The sequence below is a fragment of the Ovis canadensis genome, chromosome 5 (genome assembly GCF_042477335.2).
Source record: "Ovis canadensis isolate MfBH-ARS-UI-01 breed Bighorn chromosome 5, ARS-UI_OviCan_v2, whole genome shotgun sequence".
Classification (NCBI taxonomy): domain Eukaryota; kingdom Metazoa; phylum Chordata; class Mammalia; order Artiodactyla; family Bovidae; genus Ovis; species Ovis canadensis.
The window spans coordinates 22,815,354-22,834,958 of record NC_091249.1 but is presented as its reverse complement, the minus strand read 5'-3'; the positions used below and the strand labels follow the sequence as shown (position 1 = coordinate 22,834,958).

Below are 19,605 nucleotides of genomic sequence, written 5' to 3'. Positions count from 1 at the left end.
GAAGGTCAGCAGGAACTCCATGCCTATGTGATACACCTGGATAAAAACTCTGGACACCAAGGTTCAGGTGGCCTTCCACGGTTGGCAGTATTTCATACGTGTTGTCATACCTCACTGCTGAAAGAATTAAGGGCTATTCGTGCAATGCCCCTGGGACAGGACAACTGGAAGCTCACACCTAGTCTCTTCTGGACCCTGTCACCTGCATCGTTTGCCTTTGCTGATTTCAATGTGTCTTTTCAGTGCAAACCATAAATGAGAGTATCCCAGCTTTTTCAAGTTCTATGAGTCCTTCTGGTATATCACCAAATCTGAAGGTGGTCATGGGGACTCCCCACACAGAGGCCATGGATATTGTTTTAAAGCTAGACAGTGTATTTAAAAAGCAGAGACACCACTTTGTCAACAAAGGTCCATATAGTCAAAGCTATCATTTTTCCAGTAGTCACGTACGGATGTGAGAGTTGAACCAAGAGGAAGGCTGAGCGCTGCAAAGTTCATGTTTTGGAACTGTGGTGCTGGAGAAGACTCTTGAGAGTCCCTTGGACAGGAAGGAGATCAAACCAGTCAATCCTAAAAGAAATTAACCCTGAATATATACTTGAAGGACTGATGCTGAAGCTCCAATATTTTGGCCACCTGATGCAAAGAGCAGACTCATTGGAAAAGACCCTGATGCTGGGAAAGATTGAAGGAAAAAGCAAAAGCGGGCAGCAGAGGATGAAATGGTTAGATAGCATCACCAATCCAATGGACATGAATTTAAGCAAACTTCAGGAAACAGTGGAAGACAGAGGAGCCTGGTTGTGCTTCAGTCTACAGAGTCACAGAGTTGGACACAATTTAGCAACTGAACAACAACACTGAGGAATAGTAGTTTACCTTCTTGAGTTCTGTCACTCTGAGAAAATGAGGAACACAAGCTGACCCCTCATCTTGTTGAACGTGAAGCTTCTCTTACCCCTAATCCCAGAGCAAATATCTCCTCCTCAGCCTGGCTCATGGCCTCCCCCACAAATTTTCAGTATATGCCCAGAGAGAAACAGACACCTTAGACATCTTTCATTCCTGCTCCTTTATCTCAGTTTCCCCCCAAACATGCTGGAAAGAACATGTGTGTTCCATGCACAGTCACTCGGGCAGGGGTTCTTCCCCAGGAACCCCCTCCCCGACCCCCTTCCCCCCTCTCTGGGTGGCAGAGCAGGGGGCTCTCACATGGCACTCTCGTTTCCTCCCCGTCCCCTGGACGCCCCTTTCTCCTGTGCCATGAGTGACTTGTAGGGCTTCCCCAGGCTGGGGAGGGTGAGTTCAGCTTCCTGCAGCTCCAGCTCCCGCTGAGACAGATGTTCAATGACGGCCGCTCCGATAGAATCCCCCAGCACATTGGTCATTGTGCGAAGTCGGTCACTGCGGAGGGAAGGGGAGAGAGAAGCTGCTGTTAATCAAGGCTTGAGACACTCCACAGAGAAGGTGCAGCAGCTGGAGGCTCCTTGTGCCCTGGAGTCAGGGCTCACACTCCAGTCCAACACAGGTTGGACCAAGCTCTGATGTGCTCATATTTATTCTCAGCAGTGCAATTCTTTTTTTAATGTAAATGTCTGATATAACAAATTAGGGGTATGGACATACATATGAAACCTAGAAACATGATACTGATGAACTTATTTGCAGGGCAGGAATAGAGACACAGATGCAGAGAATGGACTTGTGGGCACAGAGGGGCAAAGAGAGGGTGGGACGAGTCGAGAGAGTAGCACTGACATATACGCAAGACCTTGTGTGAAACAGATAGCTAGTGGGAACCAGAAGCAGAGACAGTACTTTGCCAACAAAGGTCTGTCTAGTCAAGGGCTATGGTCTTTCTAGTAGTCATGTATGGATGTGACAGTTGGACTATAAAGAAAGCTGAGCACCAAAAAAAATGATGCTTTTGAACTGTGATGTTGGAGAAGACTCTTGAGAGTCCCTTGGACTGCAAGGAGATCCAACCAGTCCATCCTAAAGGAGATCTGTCCTGGGTGTTCATTGGAAGGACTGATGCTGAAGCTGAAACTCCAATACTTTGGCCACCTAATGTGAAGAGCTGACTCATTTGAAAAGACCCTGATGCTGGGAAAGATTGAAGGTGGGAAGAGAAGGGGACAACAGAGGACATGGTTGGATGGCATCACCGACTCAATGGACATGAGTTTGAGTAAACTCCAGGAGTTGGTGATGGACAGGGAGGCCTGGCATGCTACAGTCCATGGGGTTGCAAAGAGCTGGACATGACTAAGCAACTGAACTGAACTGAACTGGGAACCTGCTAGGGAACTCAGCTCGGTGCTCTGTGATAACCTACAGGGATAGAAGAGAGTGGGAAGGAGGGAGGCTCAAGAGGGAAAGGATATATGTATACCTGTAGGTGATTCATGTTGCTGTACTGCAGAAACATTGTAAAGCAATTATACTCCAATTTTTTAAGTAAATTAATTCATTTTAAAAAAGAAAATTAGGGGTTATGAGCTGAACAGCATACAGAATGAGGAAGGTAACCACTGTGAGTAAATAAGACCCTGCTGGAAACCATCTAAAAGGGAGTAAGATCCAGGCAAGAGCTCCAAAGTGGAGATGAAAGTCCAGATTTTTATATGTAAACCTCCTATTATTAAAAGTTGAGAAAATTCCTTGGCATTCCAGTTGTTAGAACTCAGATTTCACTGCCAGGGCTTGGGTTCAATCCCTAGCCAAGGAACTAAGATCCAACAAGCTCTGCAGCACAGTCAAAAATAATTAATTAAAAAATAAAAGTTGAGGGGGGCTCCCCCAGTGGCACTAGTGGTAAAGACTCTGCCTGCCAATGTAGGAGACATAAGAGATGGGGGTTCAGTCCCTAGATCAGGAAGAATTCCTGGAGGAGGGCATGGCAAACCACTCCAGTATTCTTGCCTGAAGAATCCCATGGGCAGAGGAGCCTGGCGGGCTACCAACCATGGGGTCACAAAGAGTCGGACACTACCGAAGAGACACACACACACACACACAAAAGTTGAGGGGCTTCTCTCGTGGTCCAGTGGCTAAGACTCTTCACTCCCAAAGCAGGGGGCGCAGATTCAATCCCTGGTCAGGGAACGAGATCCCACATGCCAAAACTTAGAGTTCGAATACTGCGAACAAAGATAGAAGACCTGCGTGCCCCAGCTAAGACTTGGCACAGTCAAATAAATAAATAAAATTCAAAAATAAAAGTTGAGAATTTTTTTTTAAAATTTGCAAGTCAGCTCTGCCCCATGGATCACCTTTTTGTGTGTGTGATTTCTACATAAGGCAGGTACCATAGGGCTTTTCTGGAAGATGGGTAAAGCCCCTCATGGCTTACTTCTCTACTTCCAAAGATTAACTCTATGGAATTTGGGGTCCATACTGCTTGGGATGTTCTCCAAGGCCCTCTTTTCATCCTAAAATTCTAGAGCTCTGTCCTTGCTGCAATGAGAGCCCATTCATTGGGAGTCCTACAGGGAAAGCAGGGGCTTCAAGGAGAGAGAGTAGAAGAGTCTGAAGAACACTCACAGGAACCAGTCCACAGCGATGATGAGCGTGATGTCTTCAGTGGGCAGGCCGACCGAGGTGAGCACAATCACCATGGTGACCAGACCTGCCTGGGGGATGCCGGCAGCCCCGACACTGGCTGCTGTAGCTGTGATACTGCACAGGAAGAAAGGACACAGGGACACAGGCAGGGGGAAGGGAGAAATGAGGGGGTATTAGGGAGACACAAAAGAAGGGAAGGGGTCAGATCCCCAAAATAAGAGCAAATTCAAAGCGACTTTTATCAAAAGCCAATGCAGAGATACCCCTCATCTTTTACTGGGATCTGGCTGGAGTTTCATCCAATGATGGACGTTTTAAACAGTTCATATTGCAGATGCAAGAGCAGGTGTTTTGCTGTTGTTTTTTTTTTTTAAACTGAGTTGTTGTTGTTGTTGTTGTTATTGTTGTTTAGTTGCTCAGTCGTGTCTGACTCTTTGCAACCCCATGGACTGCTGCCCACCAGGCTCCTCTCTCCATGGTATTTCCCAGGCAAGAATACTGGAGTGAGTTGCCATTTCCTTCTCCAGGGGATCTTCCCAACCCAGGAATCAAATCCCCATCTCGTGCATTGGCAGGCAGATTCTTTACCACGGAGCCATGAGGTACGCCCCTTAAAGCTGAGTTATGTTTTATTCCGGGACCTTTCTGAGCCAGAGTGACAGCCACTCTGATAGCTCTGAGGAAAGGTTCTGAAAAGGTTAAGGATGAAGGACTTTTTGTTGGGAAAAAAAAAAGAGAAAAAAATAAAAACTTGTCTGGAAATATCTAAAAGATTACTGCTAAACACAAAAATAAAAATTAAAAAAAACCAGAGAGTAGCCCTAGCATATATACACTCCCCTCTGTAAAATAGATAGCTAGTGGGAAGCTGCTGTGTACCATAAGGAGCTCAGCTCAGGGCTCTGCGGTGACATAGAGGGGTGGGATGGGGGAGGGAGAATGGGAGGGAGGCTCACAATGGAGGGGATATGTGTTTACTTATAGTTGATTCACACTGTTGTACAGCAGAAACCAACACAACACTGTAAAGCAATTCTCCTTCAAATAAAAATTAAAAATTAATTTTTTCAATCATCCTCCAATTAAGATTTAAATTAAAATCACCAGACATCTCAAGTCAGTGATTTGAGCACTTTTCTATGTATGGGACAATACAAGAGTCTGGCCCGTTGATACCATTCCTAGATGAGCATCTGAACTATACAGGGCCAGCAGCCTGCTTTGCTCCATCCTGAATTGCCCCCAAGGGGCACCTCTGGGGGCAGCTGCAGCGGCCAATAGCTGATGGCAGGGTGACAACCTTTGTTTACTGAAAAGACCAGCGACATTTTTTTGACCACAGATGCAAAGGAAAGCAAGCAGTCAGCATGGCATGAGTGTCTAGGGATGTCACATCCATGCCGCCCAGCTTCCCTCGTGGTTCAGTGCTAAAGAATTCACCTGCAATGCAGGATTCGTGGGTTCAATCCCTGGGTCGGGAAGACACCCTGGAGGAGGAATTGGCAACCCACTCCGGTATTCTTGCCTGGAGAATCCTATGGACAGAGCAGCCTGGTGGGCTACAGGCCGAAGGTGTTGCAAAGAGTCAAACAACTGAGCGACGAAACGACAACAACAAACCCCTGCCACCCAGTGCCTCACCCAGAGAGAGCAATGTGAGAGGTGATCCTGACGCTCCTTACAGTGTCCTCAATGCTTCTTTCTTTGCTCCTTTACTCTTCCTACGTGTAAAAGCAGGGGTTTAACCAGCTGCCTCTGGGGGCTGGAAGAGGGCAGAAGAATCAACCTGGGCAGCAGCCATGAAGCAGAAGCTTGAGTCCCCCATACACACATGTGCTAGAAGTAGGTGGGTCAGTAGAGAGAGGTCCTGATGCCAGGAAGGACACTCTGGAAGGGGGGCTAAGTTTAGAATCAAAAGAAGAAACTGTCTATGGCACTGAGTGAGAGAAAAAACATATACACTTGCATGTATATGGCTTAGGAAAACTAAAATGTGCAATACCTAGAAAATGAAAAAGATGGTGGTCCACCACCAAGTAGAGGGTCAGACTGAGTCAAGAGTAGGCTAACGAACTGAGAGGGTAGCATCAATATACATACACCATCCGGTGTTAATAAGACAGCTAGTGGGAAGCTGCTGGGTTTCCCAGGTGGCGCTAGTGGTAAGAACCCACCTGCCAATGCAGTAGACATAAGAGATATAGACTCAATCCCTGGGAAGATCACCTGGAGGGCATGGCAACCCACTCCAGTATTCTTGCCTGGAGAATAACATGGACAGAGGAGCCTGGCAGGCCACAGTCCATGGGGTCACAAAGAGTCACACACAACTGAGTGACTGAGATGATACATAGCAAGAGTTTCATAAACGTTGGCCATCATCACCGCCACCGAAACCATTATCACCACCATCACCACGATCGACACCATCCACCTCATCTCCACTATTACCAACATAAGCTACATCATCACTGTCATCAGCATCACTATCATCAGTGTCTCTTCCTTAGACTAGATTCTCCCTAAGTTCAGGAACCATGTCTTATTTTTTCCTGCATCCCTCAATACACGCCCCCAACCAATATCCAAAGGCTCCCTTCCCTCCAACACCATCCCTACCCCCAGCCAAGCTAATGACTTCTCAGGTCTCACCTGTTGGCAGGTTCCAACCAAGGCCAACTCACCTGATAGTTGTGATCTGGCCCAGGTTGAGCTCGTAGTTGTTGACTTGGGCGATGAAGATGGCGGCCAGGGCCTCATAGAGGGCGGTGCCATCCATGTTGACAGTGGCCCCCACGGGCAGTACGAACCTGGTGATGCGGCGGTCCACACCGAGGCCCTCCTCCAGACAGCGGAAGGTGATGGGCAGTGTCGCAGAGCTGGGGAAGAGAGCCCCAAGGGCTGAGGATAGGGGGTAGCCCTGGGCCCAAGGAGGGCTCCCCTTGAGAACACTGGGAGGCAGGCTGGGAACTAGGGTAAGGGGAAGATGGCAGATGTATACCATTTCAGGGGCTGATAACTGTGCATGGGGGAGAGGGACTCTTCATGACACAGGGGGCACACAGCAGTGACGTCCCCCAGGCTCAGGTCTCCTGGCCCACCCAGAGTCAATAGCTTAAGGCCACTTACTACACACTGGTTCAGGTCACTGGTTCATGCTGCTAGCTCACTCTAACTACCCACTTCCAGAAAGAAGAGGAAAGATCTTCCAAGTTCCCACCTCTCAGGGCTAAGAGAAGGGTATTACAGAAGACTCCTATTCCCCACTTCCCGTGTTTACTTGGGGACTGACCTCAGGTATACGAGCCTTCTCAGCCTTTCTCCCCACTTGGAGTCAGCTGATCCATAAAACATGTGCTCTGTCTGGTCCACTTTATATCATGCAAAGAGAAGCCTGGACCCACAGAGAGGATGTTTAGGTATCCATGCCTGCGGCAACCTGGTGAGTTTAATTCTGGAGGTACAAGTGACCAATCCTACTTGACCACAGATCAAGAGGCACATTCTTCAGTGTATAAGCAATAAAAATTATATTCTTCTTCCATCTGGTTGGCTCTAGTGATACGTCTCAGATTGTTTTGAATTTGGTTGATGGGAGAAAGGGGTGCTTCTTATGAACCCCCTGAAACCACAAAATAAAAGAAGCCAAGAGATCTCCCAGAGGCCATCTCAAGGCAAGATGAGACCCTACAAGCTAGAAAATGACTGAGATCAGGAGGCATGTTGGAACCTTTGTCCTAACCTCAAAGTTGGTAGCTGGCTCTCTGTCCATATTAAATAGAGAAACAGAAGAAGAGCGGAAAAGAGTCACAACAGCCAGCGCATGACAAAGATCAGTGCCCAGGTGCTGGGTGCTAAGTCACTTCAGTCATGTCTGACTCTTTGTGACCCTATGGACTGTAGCCTGCCAGGCTCCTCTGTCCAAGGGATTGTTCAGACAAGAGTGCTGGATTGGATTGCCATTTCCTCCTCCAGGAGATCTTGATCCACCTTCAAAGAGCCACTGACACTACTCAGTAGCCCAGATGAGGTTCTAAAGTGGTAGAAAGGGCAGGACTCCCAGGAGATCCTGGGAAACACAAAGAATGTATCTAGGAAAGGTACCAGCAGTGGGAGTCAAGGTCATACCTGGAAGACGTGCCCATGGCGGTGATGAGAGCCTGCAGTATTCCTCCAATGAAGGGGAAAGGATTCCGGTGGGTGATGAGGAAGTAGATGAGAGGCAGGATGCCACCGGCATGGACGAACAAACCCACAATGACGGTCAGGGTGTACATGCCCAGCTGACCCCCCAGGACGGCCATGTCCTCCATCTCTAAGATCTTGCCAGCAATCAGGAACAGGATACCCACGGGTGCATACCTGGGCCAAGCCAGACACCTGTCAGGCCCTCCTCATGACCTCCCCTGGCACTAGCAGCCCCAAGCCTTTGCCCATATAGACCCTGGAGCCAGGCAATACCCACCATACAGCACCTGACTCCCCTCCAACCTCCCCCACACAATAACCTATGGGGCGGGTTTCCATGAACCTATCCCTTCTTTTCTTCCTGCTTATCTACAGCTCACCCTCAGTCCTACAGCTCCAAGATATACTCTCTTATAAGGGCTCTCCTTCACCCTCTCCCCACTTCAAAGACCTCCCAATTATCGCTGTCTTCAGGACTTCCTCCTGAGGCGATGCCCAGATACTCCCTACCTCTGACCCTCTAACTTCCTTCATTTCCCATATTTGTACCTCATATGCCCCTATTCTCTTCCCTAAAAGTGCATATCCTCACTCATTCACCAGCTGTGAGCAATTTCACCTGGATTTCCCACAGACATCTCAAAACCATCTCTCTCAAATATCCTATGATATCACTTATTTGTGGAATCTTTAAAAATGGTACAAATGAACCTATTTACAAAACAGAAATTGTGTCACAGATGTAAAAAACAAACTTATGGTTACCAAAGTGAAAAGGGGGAAATAAATTGGAAGAGTGGGATTAACATATGCACATTACTATATATAAAATGGATAACTAATAAGAACCTACTGTATAGCACAGGGAACTCTGTTCAATATTCTGTGATGACCTACATGGGAATGGAATCTAAAAAAGAGTGGATATATGTATGTATATTATATATAACTGACTCACTCTGCTGTACATCTGAAACTAATACAACATTGTAAATCAACTATATGCCAATAAAAATTAATTATACACAACCTGTCTTATTAAATTACCTATTTATTCATTTACTCAACAAATATCCATTGAGCACCTACTATGTTCCATTCACCTGGTCCCTGCCCTCTTGGTGCTTACATTCTAATGGGTGAAATATGCAGTACACAGAGAAATATGTCATTAAAAACCTCAATGTGTGATAACTGCAAAAGAGAGCCACTTCTGAGTGGGGCTTTAAGAAGGAGTGGTCAGGGAGGGCTTCTTGGAAGATGTGACATTTGCACTGAGACCTGAATGATGAAAAGCAACCATGCATATCTTAGGGGAAAGCGCTGCAGGGACAGTGCAAGACCCAGAGGTGAATGTGAGCTAGGAGTATAGGAGGAGCAGAGAGAAGACCAGTGAGACTGGAACAGTGAATGAAAAAGATAGTAGAAGAGACAGAAGAAGCAACTTCATCAGGGACTCATCTGTTTTCCTGTCAAATCAGCTCATTGCTTAGTTTTATGAGTTTCTGCCAACAGTGCCCTAATTAGCTCATCACCTGGCTTCCTCTGTTACTTCTCTCTCTTTAGAAATTGAAGCCTACGCTTGTTCATTGTCATGGAGGATGTACTACAGGAGGTGAGGACCACTTGGAAAGTTGGTGCAACAGCTTAGGACAGAAATGATGAGACCCAAGCTAAGGCTGTGGAAATAAGATCACAGGAGACACCGCCAGACATTTCTGGGCTCAAGGATAGGCCTGGTGGGTGATTGCTGAATTGTCCCCCACTCTGTGTCTATGAATATTCCCAAACTCCTCACCTCCATCCTTCGTTCTCATCCTCTGCAAAATTCCTCAACTCTGGATCAACTGTACATGATTTCTTTCCTTCCATACTCAGCTACCTGGCACATATAGCATAGGTGCGTGCTTGCTCAGTCGTGTCTGACTCTTCATGATCCCATGGAATGAAGCCCACCAGGCTCCTCTGCCCATGAAATTTTCCAGGCAAGAATACCAGAATGGGTTGCCATTTCCTGCTCCAGGGGATCTTCCCGACCCAGGGATTGAACCTGCAACTCCCGCATTTCCTGCACTGGCAGGCAGATTCTTCACCATTGTGACACATGGGTATTTTCCCAAACATGCCAAATACCACGATAAAACTCATGGTTCCCAATTCAGTTGAGTTTTCAATACTTCTTTTCAATCTTCTTGCTTATCCTTGATAAGCTTCCCCTCCAAGCTAAGTTGAGATCTTGGAAAAGCAGCTGGAAGGGTCCAGGACATCAGACCCCAAGGGGTTAACTGGACTCAAGTGGGTAAGAAAGGGGAGAAGGGGACTTCTGCCTCCTGCACAGCCTCAGAACCCCAGTTGTGAATACAGTGAAGTGACCTTTCTGGCCCCACAGTCCCCGTCCCCTCCACTTCTGAAACTTTTATTCCTAATGACAAAGTGGTTATGTGCAATGCATACATACTATAGGTCTTCTGGTTCAGTACTGGATTCCCTTTAATATATTTTTTTTGTTGCAAGTTATTTTGCTTCCTTCTCTTGTACTTCCAGTCTTGTTTTGCTTTCCTTCTTTGGTTTTGTTTTGTCTATTTTTTGTTATAACCTCTTGAAGTAACAGCACTTTAAAAAAGGTGACAACTGAGGCTTCCCTGGTGGTCCAGTGGTTAAAAATCTGCCTTGCAATTCAAGAGACATCAGTTCAATCCCTGATTCAGAAAGATCCCACATATTGTGGGGCAACTGAGCCCATGGGCCACAAGTAATGAGCCTGCACTCTAGAGACTGCAGGCTGCAACTACTGAGCCCAACAGGCCACAACTCCCGAAGGGTGCGCAACGTGCCCTAGAGCCCGTGTTCTGCAACAAGTGAAGCCACCACAGTGGGAATCCTGTGCACAACTGCAGAGTGGCCCCCACTCGCCGCAACTAGAGAAAGCCCGTGTACAGCAACAAAGGCCCAGCTCAGCCAAAAGTAAATAGAAATTTTTTTTCAAGGAGTGACAACTGAATTACAAGGCAGAGACCACCTTGAGCCTGACGGGAGACCACTCTGTATCCATAAATTTTGTTTTTAATCAAACAAAAATTTTTAACATTTCCCCTTTAATTTTCATTTAAAACCAATTTATTTAAATATTTTAGCTATAAGTTCTAAATAGTGAAGATATAGTAGATGCTGTGAGCCCTCAGTATTGTCTCCCACTCCCTCTCCCCACCCCAATCCCCAGGCCTTGCCTCTTTGCTCAAGATACAGACACTCTCCACCCTCCTGCTTTCCCAGGCTCTCAACTTAGCCTCTAGCCCCTCCTGGCCACTTTCGCCTGATTTGGGATGATGTACAAAGTCTTACCCAATTTGGGAAGACAGTCTTGTTCCCATCTTCCACCACTATTCCCAGCGTATGCACCCACCTTCTGGAACTCCTCACAATTCCCCAGACAACTCAGATTCTTTCAAGCTTTGCATGTTCTGTTCCCTCTGCCTGAAGTACCTCTTCCTTCTTCAGGTCCTGTTGGACTCTACTCACCTTTCAAGACCCAGCTAAGAGGTGGACTTCTCCGTGACTTTCTCCTCACCTTCCCAGGCAGAGTTCACTGCATATACCCCACTGGCGGCTCACTTTTCTGTATTCCCTATACTATTTTTTTCTTTTGAACCTTTTATTTTGTACTTGGGTCTAGTTGATTAACCATTTCCTGGTAGTTTCAGGTGAACAGCTAAGGGACTCAGCCACAATGTATACATGTATCCAATCTCCCCCAAAGTCCCCTCCCATCCAGACTGCCATGTAACATTGGGCAGAGTTCCATGTGCTCTACAGTAGGCCCTTGTTGGTTATCCATTTTAAATAGGGCAGAGTGTACATGTCCATCCCAAACTCACTTACTATCCTGTACCCCTGACAATCATAATTTCGTTTTCTAAGTCTGTGAGTTTTTTTCTGTTTCGTAAGTAAGATCATTTGTATCATTTCTTTTTAGATTCCACATATAAGGGATGTCGTGTTTTTCTCTTTCTCTGACTTACTTCACTCAGTATGACATTCTCTAGGGCCACCAATGTTGCTGCAAATGGCATTATTTCATTCTTTTTAATGGCTGGGTAATATTCCATTGTGTTTAAGTACCATATCTTCTTTATCCATTGCTCTGTCAATCATATTCCCTATACTTTTTAAATCTCTCTTGACTCTAGAACCTTCCACCTTGTATCATATTTATCTAATATGCATCTGTCTCCTCTAAGACTTTGTGAGCTCTTTAAAGACAAGGACTGAATTCAAGTTTTCTCTGTATTCCAGAGTTCGAAACAAAGTCTGCCTGGGAAAATGTCTGATGGGATTTAAAGAGTGAATGAATGAATGTGTCAATTAAGGAATAAATAGCAAGTGGATAAAGGAACAAGAAAATGAGCAAATGAAACATGAATGATGGGTGTGTGAATGGATGAGTGGCTTAAGCAAACAGATGAATGAATGCAGGGGATATTTGATTAAATGACAGAATAACAAATGTAGAGATGAGCAAGTCAGTCAAAGAATGAGCCTGAATGAATAAATGACTTAGTGAGAAAATCGATCCATCAATTAATCGTGGGTTAACTAATGCATGGATGAGTTTGTGAATGAATTTATGAGTGAATGAACATATCAATGAGTGAATTAACTTATGCACGGACAAATGAACAAATGAGAAAGTGAATAAACCATTGCACGGAAGAATGATGATAAATAAATAAATGAGTGAGTGGATAATGTGGTTAATCCATAGAAGAATGAGCAGCTGAGCAGCTGAATGATGGAGTGAATAAACAATGCACAGAAGCATGAGTACAAATGAGTAGATGAGTGGATACATAGGTGAACAGGGGGGTGAGTGAGAGAATAAACCGTTCACAAAGCACAAAGGACTGAACGAATGACTGAATGAGTGGGTGAGTGAATTAACCAACAGACAGATAGATGACTTTGGCCAAAGGCGCCCCACAACCATTTCAGTAGCTAAACCACAACCTGACTTCCCAGTCTTGACCTCCTTCCCATGTACCATCACCATCACTCCCTGCCCCCATCACAGCGCCACTCACCAGATAATGATGCCCACCAGCCTCATAATAGCCTCATTGAGGCTGTCGAAGAAGTCCCGCAGGACTCGGCCCTTGTGTTTCATGCCACCAATGACCAGCCCGAAGGCCACTGAGAAGACCACAAGGCCCAGGGCATTGATGCCATTGGCTGAGCCAGGCACAGGTACAGTCTCTTCAAAGCTCAGCACCTCCTGCAGGGTGCCCAAGGCTCGCGTGACATTTTCCAGGAGGCCGGTTCCATTCTCCAGTGAGGATGAAGGCGGCATAGAGGTGCCCAGCTCAGATCCATTATCTGTCCTCACGACAGTCCTGGTCACCAACCTCGTGCTGTACTGTGTCTTAAACTGAAATGTGGAGATATCAGGCCACAGATGAATGCATAGTAGATTGAGTGCATCAATAAATAAATGAGGAAGTGAACAACCTCATTTGTGCATGGGAGAATGAGTATAGATTTTGCATGAGCAATGTTCAGGCAGATTTGGGAGGCCTGTCTCCTCACCAATTTATGATCAGAAGCCCTGGTTCCTTCTTCATTACCATCCCCAGGCAGCCTTGGGTTGGCCTAAGTCCTTATCTCTAACCTTCCCTGATCACCACACCATAGGAAGCAGTCTTCCTTTCAGACTCTTCCAAAAGACCTGAACAGTGAGTGCTCTGTCCCATCCTTCTTCCCATCCCTCCCTCCTGGACCATTCACTCAGCAGCAAGCTCCCCCAACCACCCAAACCTCCTTGATCAGACAATGTCTTTCCCCCTGACCTGTTTGAAGCAGGCCTCCACAAGGTTGGGCGGAAACATATTTCTGCAGAAAAACATCAGATAAATGGACGTGGTTAGACCTTGGAAGAGAATCTAAAATGATCATAGCAATAATAATAACAACAGCAACAATAATAATAGCAGACAGCATTTGAACACTGAGCTAAGTGCCTTACCTCTAGGATCTGATTTAAACATCACACTAACCCTGGAGAATCCCATGGACAGAGGAGCTTGTCAGACTACAGTCCATGGGGTCCAAAAGAGTCAGACACGACCGAGCAACCAAGCATGCTTGCAACCCTGAAAGTATTACTGATTCTCCCCATTTTACATACAAAGAAACCAAAGCAAAAAGAACTTATGTAAGTTACCCAAAACCACAAAGCTGCTAACTCAGGGGGAGGGGTAGACCTCAAATTCAGGTCTGTCTGAGCCCTAGGTTAGGACACTATGCCATCTCAGGGACTTCATATACTGTGATGTCTCGAAAAAAAAACACACACACACACACACACACAGAAAGCTCCTGAACTCTTCCAACACTAGCTTTCCCCAAATTAAGTCACTAGGGGAGACTTGTGGCCAGTCTTGATGCTGGCAGGCAAAATCTTGCTACTCCAAGAGAATTATTCACCTTCCAATGCATCTCTGGAATACCAAACAAACACCATTTGTCCTGAGCCCATACCAAGAAGGGGCAACTATAGCCTTCCGAGCCTAAGGATCAAAAGATCACATTTTGGAAGTAAGCAAAATCAATCCCAGGGGATCTGTGGGCTTCCGTGGTGGCTCGGTCAGCAAAGAATTCGCCTGCAATGCAGGAGACCCAGGTTCCATTCCTGAGTCAAGAAGATCCCCCGGAGAAGGAAATGGCAACCCACTCCAGTACTCTTGCCTGGGAAATTCCATGGACAGAGGAGCCTGGTGAGCTATACTCCACGGGGTCACAAAAGAGTCAGACACAACTTAGTGACTAAACTACCACCACCACCCAGGACAGAAACTGAGTGCCAAGAAAACCCAGGTGGGCACTAGTGGTGAAGAACCTGCCTGCCAACTCAAGAGATGTAAGAGACATGGGTTCACTCCCTGGGTCAGCAAGATCCCCAGAAGAAGGAAACAGCAACTCACTCCAGTATTCTTGCCTGAAAAATTCCACGGCCAGAGGAGCTTGGTAGGCTACATACAGTCCAGGAACTCACAAAAACAGTCGGACACGACTGAGCATGCACTATTATTCTAAAACTAGGCTCAACTTGGGTGCCATATTTCCTGACTGGGTCCACCTGTCTCCCCATAGGTCTCCCCATGAGTAAAGGTTGTTACACATAGGGCTGGAATTCCCATCAACATTAGAAAGGACGTCACCTGACCAGGTCCATGAAGGCATCTGCCGTGGGGATGGTCTCGATCCGACCCTCTCGGTGCAGCCCCTCCTTGGAGCCTTTCCCGGGGTGGATGATGGTGACCATGAGGATGCCGATGAAGACCGCGATGACCGTGGTCACCATGTAGTACACAGCCGCCCGCATCCCCATCCGCCCTGTTGCCTTGTTATCCAGGGACGCCATACCTGGAGGACAGGGGATGCAGCCCGGAGGAGCCCCATCCACAGCCCACCATCCGCTCTCCCATCCACTTGCTCCTCAGCCCCCATACTGCCACAACCAACCCTCCTCCCGTGACCCACCCCCGTCCTTCCACCCACATGGCTACCCTCCAGCTCCCATTCTGTGTTCCAAATACACCTTCCACTCCATCCTTTATCCCAAGCACCACTTCACTAACCTTCCTCCTACTCCAAGCCAACATTTTCAACCCCTACTCCATCCTCTAATTACCCCTATTTTGCACCATAACTTCATTTGCATTCCTCTCTTTACCCTACTATCCACCCCAAGCATCACACCTCCCTTCAACCCACCTCAGTATACACTATCTGTATGTAGTATATACGCTTGGTACCCTATCCAGACACCCTTTACAAGGCTGATACACCCATCTTTCCACAGCTGAGCCTGCTGGCTGCTAATGACTCATGCTGGCCCCTTCTCTTGAACATTGCTCTCAGCACAGCAGGAGCTTACTCGCCCACAAGGGCCCCAGTGGAGGCTGGGAGAAATGACTGATTGGTACAGGGATTCAAAAGCTCAGCTCCTTTGATTTAGAGGGAGGCAGAGTTGTGGAGGACGACTCTGTAGTTTTATACACTCTCCAGAGCTCCCTATGGGATCAGGCTGAGAGGCCAGCCTTCTGAAGCCATTTCTGCTTAGCTTCTTTATCCACCCCATCCTGCTCATCTCACTTCCTCATAGGTTTCTCCTGAGAACTATTTTATCCCTCAATAATTCGCTTGTGCAAATATCCCCATCTCAGGCTCTGCAGCTAGGGAAACCCAACCCAAGAAATCATTCTTCTATGCCTTTATCATCACCACCGCCCCGCCAAAGCTGGTGCTTGAGAACTGACCACTCTTTCTGTAAATAAAGTTTTATTGGGACACAACAATGCCCATTTGTTTACTTACTAATCTGCTGCTGCTTTTGCATGACAAGAGAAGTGAAGCGTTGCAACAGAGACCACATGGCCCTTGAAACAAATGTGTTCTACCTGGCCCTTCATAGAAACAGTTTGCCAAGCCCTGCATAGGCTGTCTACACTTCCATCCTACCCTCCACCCACCAGGGCTTCCCTTGTGGCTCAGTTGGTAACGAATCCACCTGCAATGCAGGAGACTTGGGTTCGATCCCTGGGCTGGGAAGATCCCCTGGAGAAGAGAAAGACTACCCACTCCAGTTTTCTGGCCTAGAGAATCCCAAGGACTGTATAGTCCGTGGGGTCGTAAATAGTCAGACACAACTGAGCGACTTTCACTTTCACTTTCTCCACCCACTATTTTGTAACCTGTCTCAAACACCTTCATCCACAGCCCACTCCATGACCATCCACACCATATCCCAGGTACCTTTCCTGGTGACCCCACAACAGCCTTCCTTTCATCTCTAAGCCCCCAACAGGCTGGTATTTTACCTCCAAGGAAAAGTACAGGAACATTACTGAGATAAGTCACCTAGGTCATACGGGTTCTAAAACACAGGTCTGATTGGGACTGGGGCTTTGGTCAAGGACTCAGAGTGAGTTGCATGCTCCATGTTTGAGGTCCTGAGTTGGGGAGGTTGTCCCATGCTTGGAACAGCCTTGGCTCAAGGTGTGAGCCTGGACTCTGGGATGGGTCTTGGAGGCCAGCCCCAGCCTGGGTTCTCTCACCTGTGACCAGGCTGGAGACAATGAGGGGCAGCACCAGCATCTGCAGCATCCTCATGAGGAGCTCTCCAGGGAAAGAGAAGTACTTGATCTGGCGGTAGCTGAGCTGGTATGGGCGCAGGGCAAAGGCCAGGCTGACCCCTAGGGCCAGAATGAGCGGTGCATAGAGTTGAATTTGGTCACTGAGCCCCAAGGAAGGGCCATCCATCCCAAGCAGGGTCTGTGTGTGTGTGGATCGAGGTAAAAGAAAAGAGAAACATTTGACGAGTGTGTGTTGGTGTGTACATTGTGGAATGCATGAATTTATGTGCTACTGCCGTGGCATGTGTGTATATGTCTACACCCACTCCTGTGTACCTATGTACACATATGTAACAGTGTATGCTCACTTGTGCACATGTATCTGTGCCTGTATGTGAGGGCCCATGTATATCACATGTACATGTCTTTCCTATGTGTGCATATAGGTGTTACTTGTATGTGTTGGCTTCCTCGGTGGCTCAGTGGTAAAGAATCCACCTGCCAATGCAGGACATGCAGGTTCGATCCCTGGGTTGGGAAGATCCCCTGGAGAAGGAAATGGCAACCCACTCCAGTGTTCTTGCCTAGGAAATCCCATGGACAGAGGAGCCTGGCAGGCTACAGTACAAGAGTAGGACATGACTTAGCTACTGAACAACATGTTCACTTGTGCACGTGTATCTGTGCCTGTATGTGAGGGCCCACATACATGAGATGTGCATGTTTCTCCTACATGTGCACCTAGGTGTGATTTATATGTGTGTGTTACTATTTTCAAGCATGGGGGTATACATGTATTTAAGCTTTTCAGTGAGCCAATGTGTGGGCTAATGCACACATTAGCATTAGACTAATGCATATGTGTGTGTGAACATGTTTGTAAGTTCTACTATAGGTGTACAAATGTGTGAGTTTATGTGTTTGCACCTGTAAATTTTGTGCATGCATAAAAATGTGTTCGTGTCTGTGTTCACATGCAGAAAGTGTATGCTGTGTGTTCATATGCAGACAGTGGGCATTTGAACAGTGTATACTTATGCATGTGCGTGCACTTGCATATCCATGAGACACTGCACGTACAGCTATGTTTGCGGGAGTGTGTACCATTTGTCTATATCATGGGGAGGCGGAATGGTGGACTTGGGCACGCGTGCAGGTGAGAATAAGTAAGTGGAGGGAAGAACCCTGAGTGCAGGGGGTGTCCCTCGAGTCCTCACCCTCCGAGGGCAGAGCCCGCCCCTCCCAGATGACTCACCAATGACCACGGCACTGACAGTCAGCAGGATGAAGGCGTTCCTGCGCAGGAACCGCAGCACGTGCTCGCGTGTCATGGTCTGCAGGCGCAGGCGCGTGCGCAGCGCTCTCTGCTGCAGGCTCTCCTGCAGCCGCTGCAGCCAGCCCACCCGGCCCAGCCGCTGGCCACTCTCCCGCAGAAAGAGGCTGTTGCCATGGCTGCTCATCGTCTATCTGTGGGGAACAGAGGGAGCAGGCCTGGTGAAGGATGAGACAGAAGGCGAAGGAAAGGGCAGAAGCTGGTGAGGAACTCAGGGAGAGCGCTGGTCCAGTGGGGATGTGCCCACGCTGGGCTGCCTGAGAACACCGCCTGAAGTTCAAGGGTCATGTCCTGGCAGAAAAAGGATCAAGGTCTCCAGAACCATCCCCAGGCATGGGTGGGAGAGACAAAGAAGCAGATCACAATTTCAGGGACGATTTTGCCATTCTGTATCTCTGGCCCCCTCCTTAGTTCATGAAAACTGAAAGTGTTTGTCGCTCAGTCCTGTCCAACTCTTTCAGACCAGATGGACTGCAGCCCATCAGGCTCCTCTGTCCATGGAGTTCTCCAGGCAAGAAATCTGGAGTGGGTTGTCATTTCCTCCTTCAGGCAATCTTCCTGAGCCAGGGAAGATCTTCCCAACCCATTAAACCTGGGTCTCCCAAATTGCAGGCAGATTCTTTACCCTCTTATGAGATCGTTACAAGTAATTGGGAGCTTCCCTGGCTCACAAACCAGACTAACAAGCCTCTGCCAAGCACCAGTTTCACGCAGACTCTTAAACAAGGTACTTTGGGGCTAGCACCCCAAATTAATACGATTTCATGTTTGGCTTAGTTGCTGTGCTGTGCTCAGTCATGTCCGACTCTTTGCCACCCCATGCACTGTAGCCCGCCAGGCTCCTCTGTCCATGGGATCCTCCAGGCAACAATAATGGAGTGGGTTGCCATTTCCTGCTCCAGGGATTTTCCTGACCCTGTATTTTAATACACATTAAGTAAAATGCATATAGAAATTAAAACTCGCCTATCCTTTTACCAATACCATATATGCCCAGGGCAGTCTGGAAATTGTGATTTTCATGAGTCTGAGGAACATTTGCCTTTGTGTTCCCTTCCTCCATTAAAACATACATCAAAATTAACCTACAGGGGTGTGATGGGGTGGGTGGGAGGTTGAAAGGAGGTTCAAGAGGGAGGGCACATATGTATACCCATGGCTGATTCATGTTGATGTATGGCAGAAATCAACACAATATTGCAATTATCCTTCAATTAAAAATAAATAAACTTCTAAAAAATATTTTACAACTGCGTTTGTATAAAAGTGAATATAGTATTTTGGAGCTTGATAAAGGTGATTGCTGTACAATGTTGCAAATGAACTAAATGCCACTGAATGCCATTTTAAAATGGGTGGTTGTTCTGCGTACATTTCACTCCAGTT

At 47.2% G+C, this 19,605-nt stretch overlaps 1 protein-coding gene across 2 annotated transcripts; it reads right to left on the bottom strand.

Annotated features, from left to right (window-relative positions):
- Positions 1-1,196: 1,196 nt before the first annotated feature.
- SLC1A6 (solute carrier family 1 member 6) lies at positions 1,197-18,346 on the bottom strand. 2 transcript variants are annotated; one of them, XM_069592768.1, is made up of 9 exons: positions 18,142-18,346; positions 16,869-17,006; positions 14,970-15,174; positions 13,599-13,641; positions 12,837-13,180; positions 7,699-7,932; positions 6,255-6,449; positions 3,550-3,684; positions 1,197-1,407 (listed from the first exon to the last, which is right to left on the bottom strand). In XM_069592768.1, exons 1-9 carry the CDS (start codon positions 18,344-18,346, stop codon positions 1,212-1,214), a joined length of 1,695 nt encoding a protein of 564 aa, XP_069448869.1. In that variant the 3' UTR covers positions 1,197-1,211. The 2 variants fall into 2 exon arrangements, with proteins under 2 accessions (XP_069448869.1, XP_069448870.1); XM_069592769.1 differs by lacking the exons at positions 1,197-1,407; positions 3,550-3,684; positions 6,255-6,449; positions 7,699-7,932; positions 14,970-15,174 and having other exon boundaries at positions 13,150-13,180.
- Positions 18,347-19,605: the final 1,259 nt, after the last annotated feature.

Excerpts from the sequence above, each read along its gene's own strand:
- SLC1A6 (XM_069592768.1), bottom strand. The coding sequence starts at position 18,346 with ATGAGCAGCCATGGCAACAGCCTCTTTCTGCGGGAGAGTGGCCAGCGG. Across the intron at positions 13,181-13,598 it reads TGGAGGCCTGCTTCAAACAG|TTTAAGACACAGTACAGCAC; the intron begins GTCAGGGGGAAA and ends TCCACATTTCAG. Across the intron at positions 6,450-7,698 it reads GCCATGGGCACGTCTTCCAG|CTCTGCGACACTGCCCATCA; the intron begins GTATGACCTTGA and ends TCTCTTCCCCAG.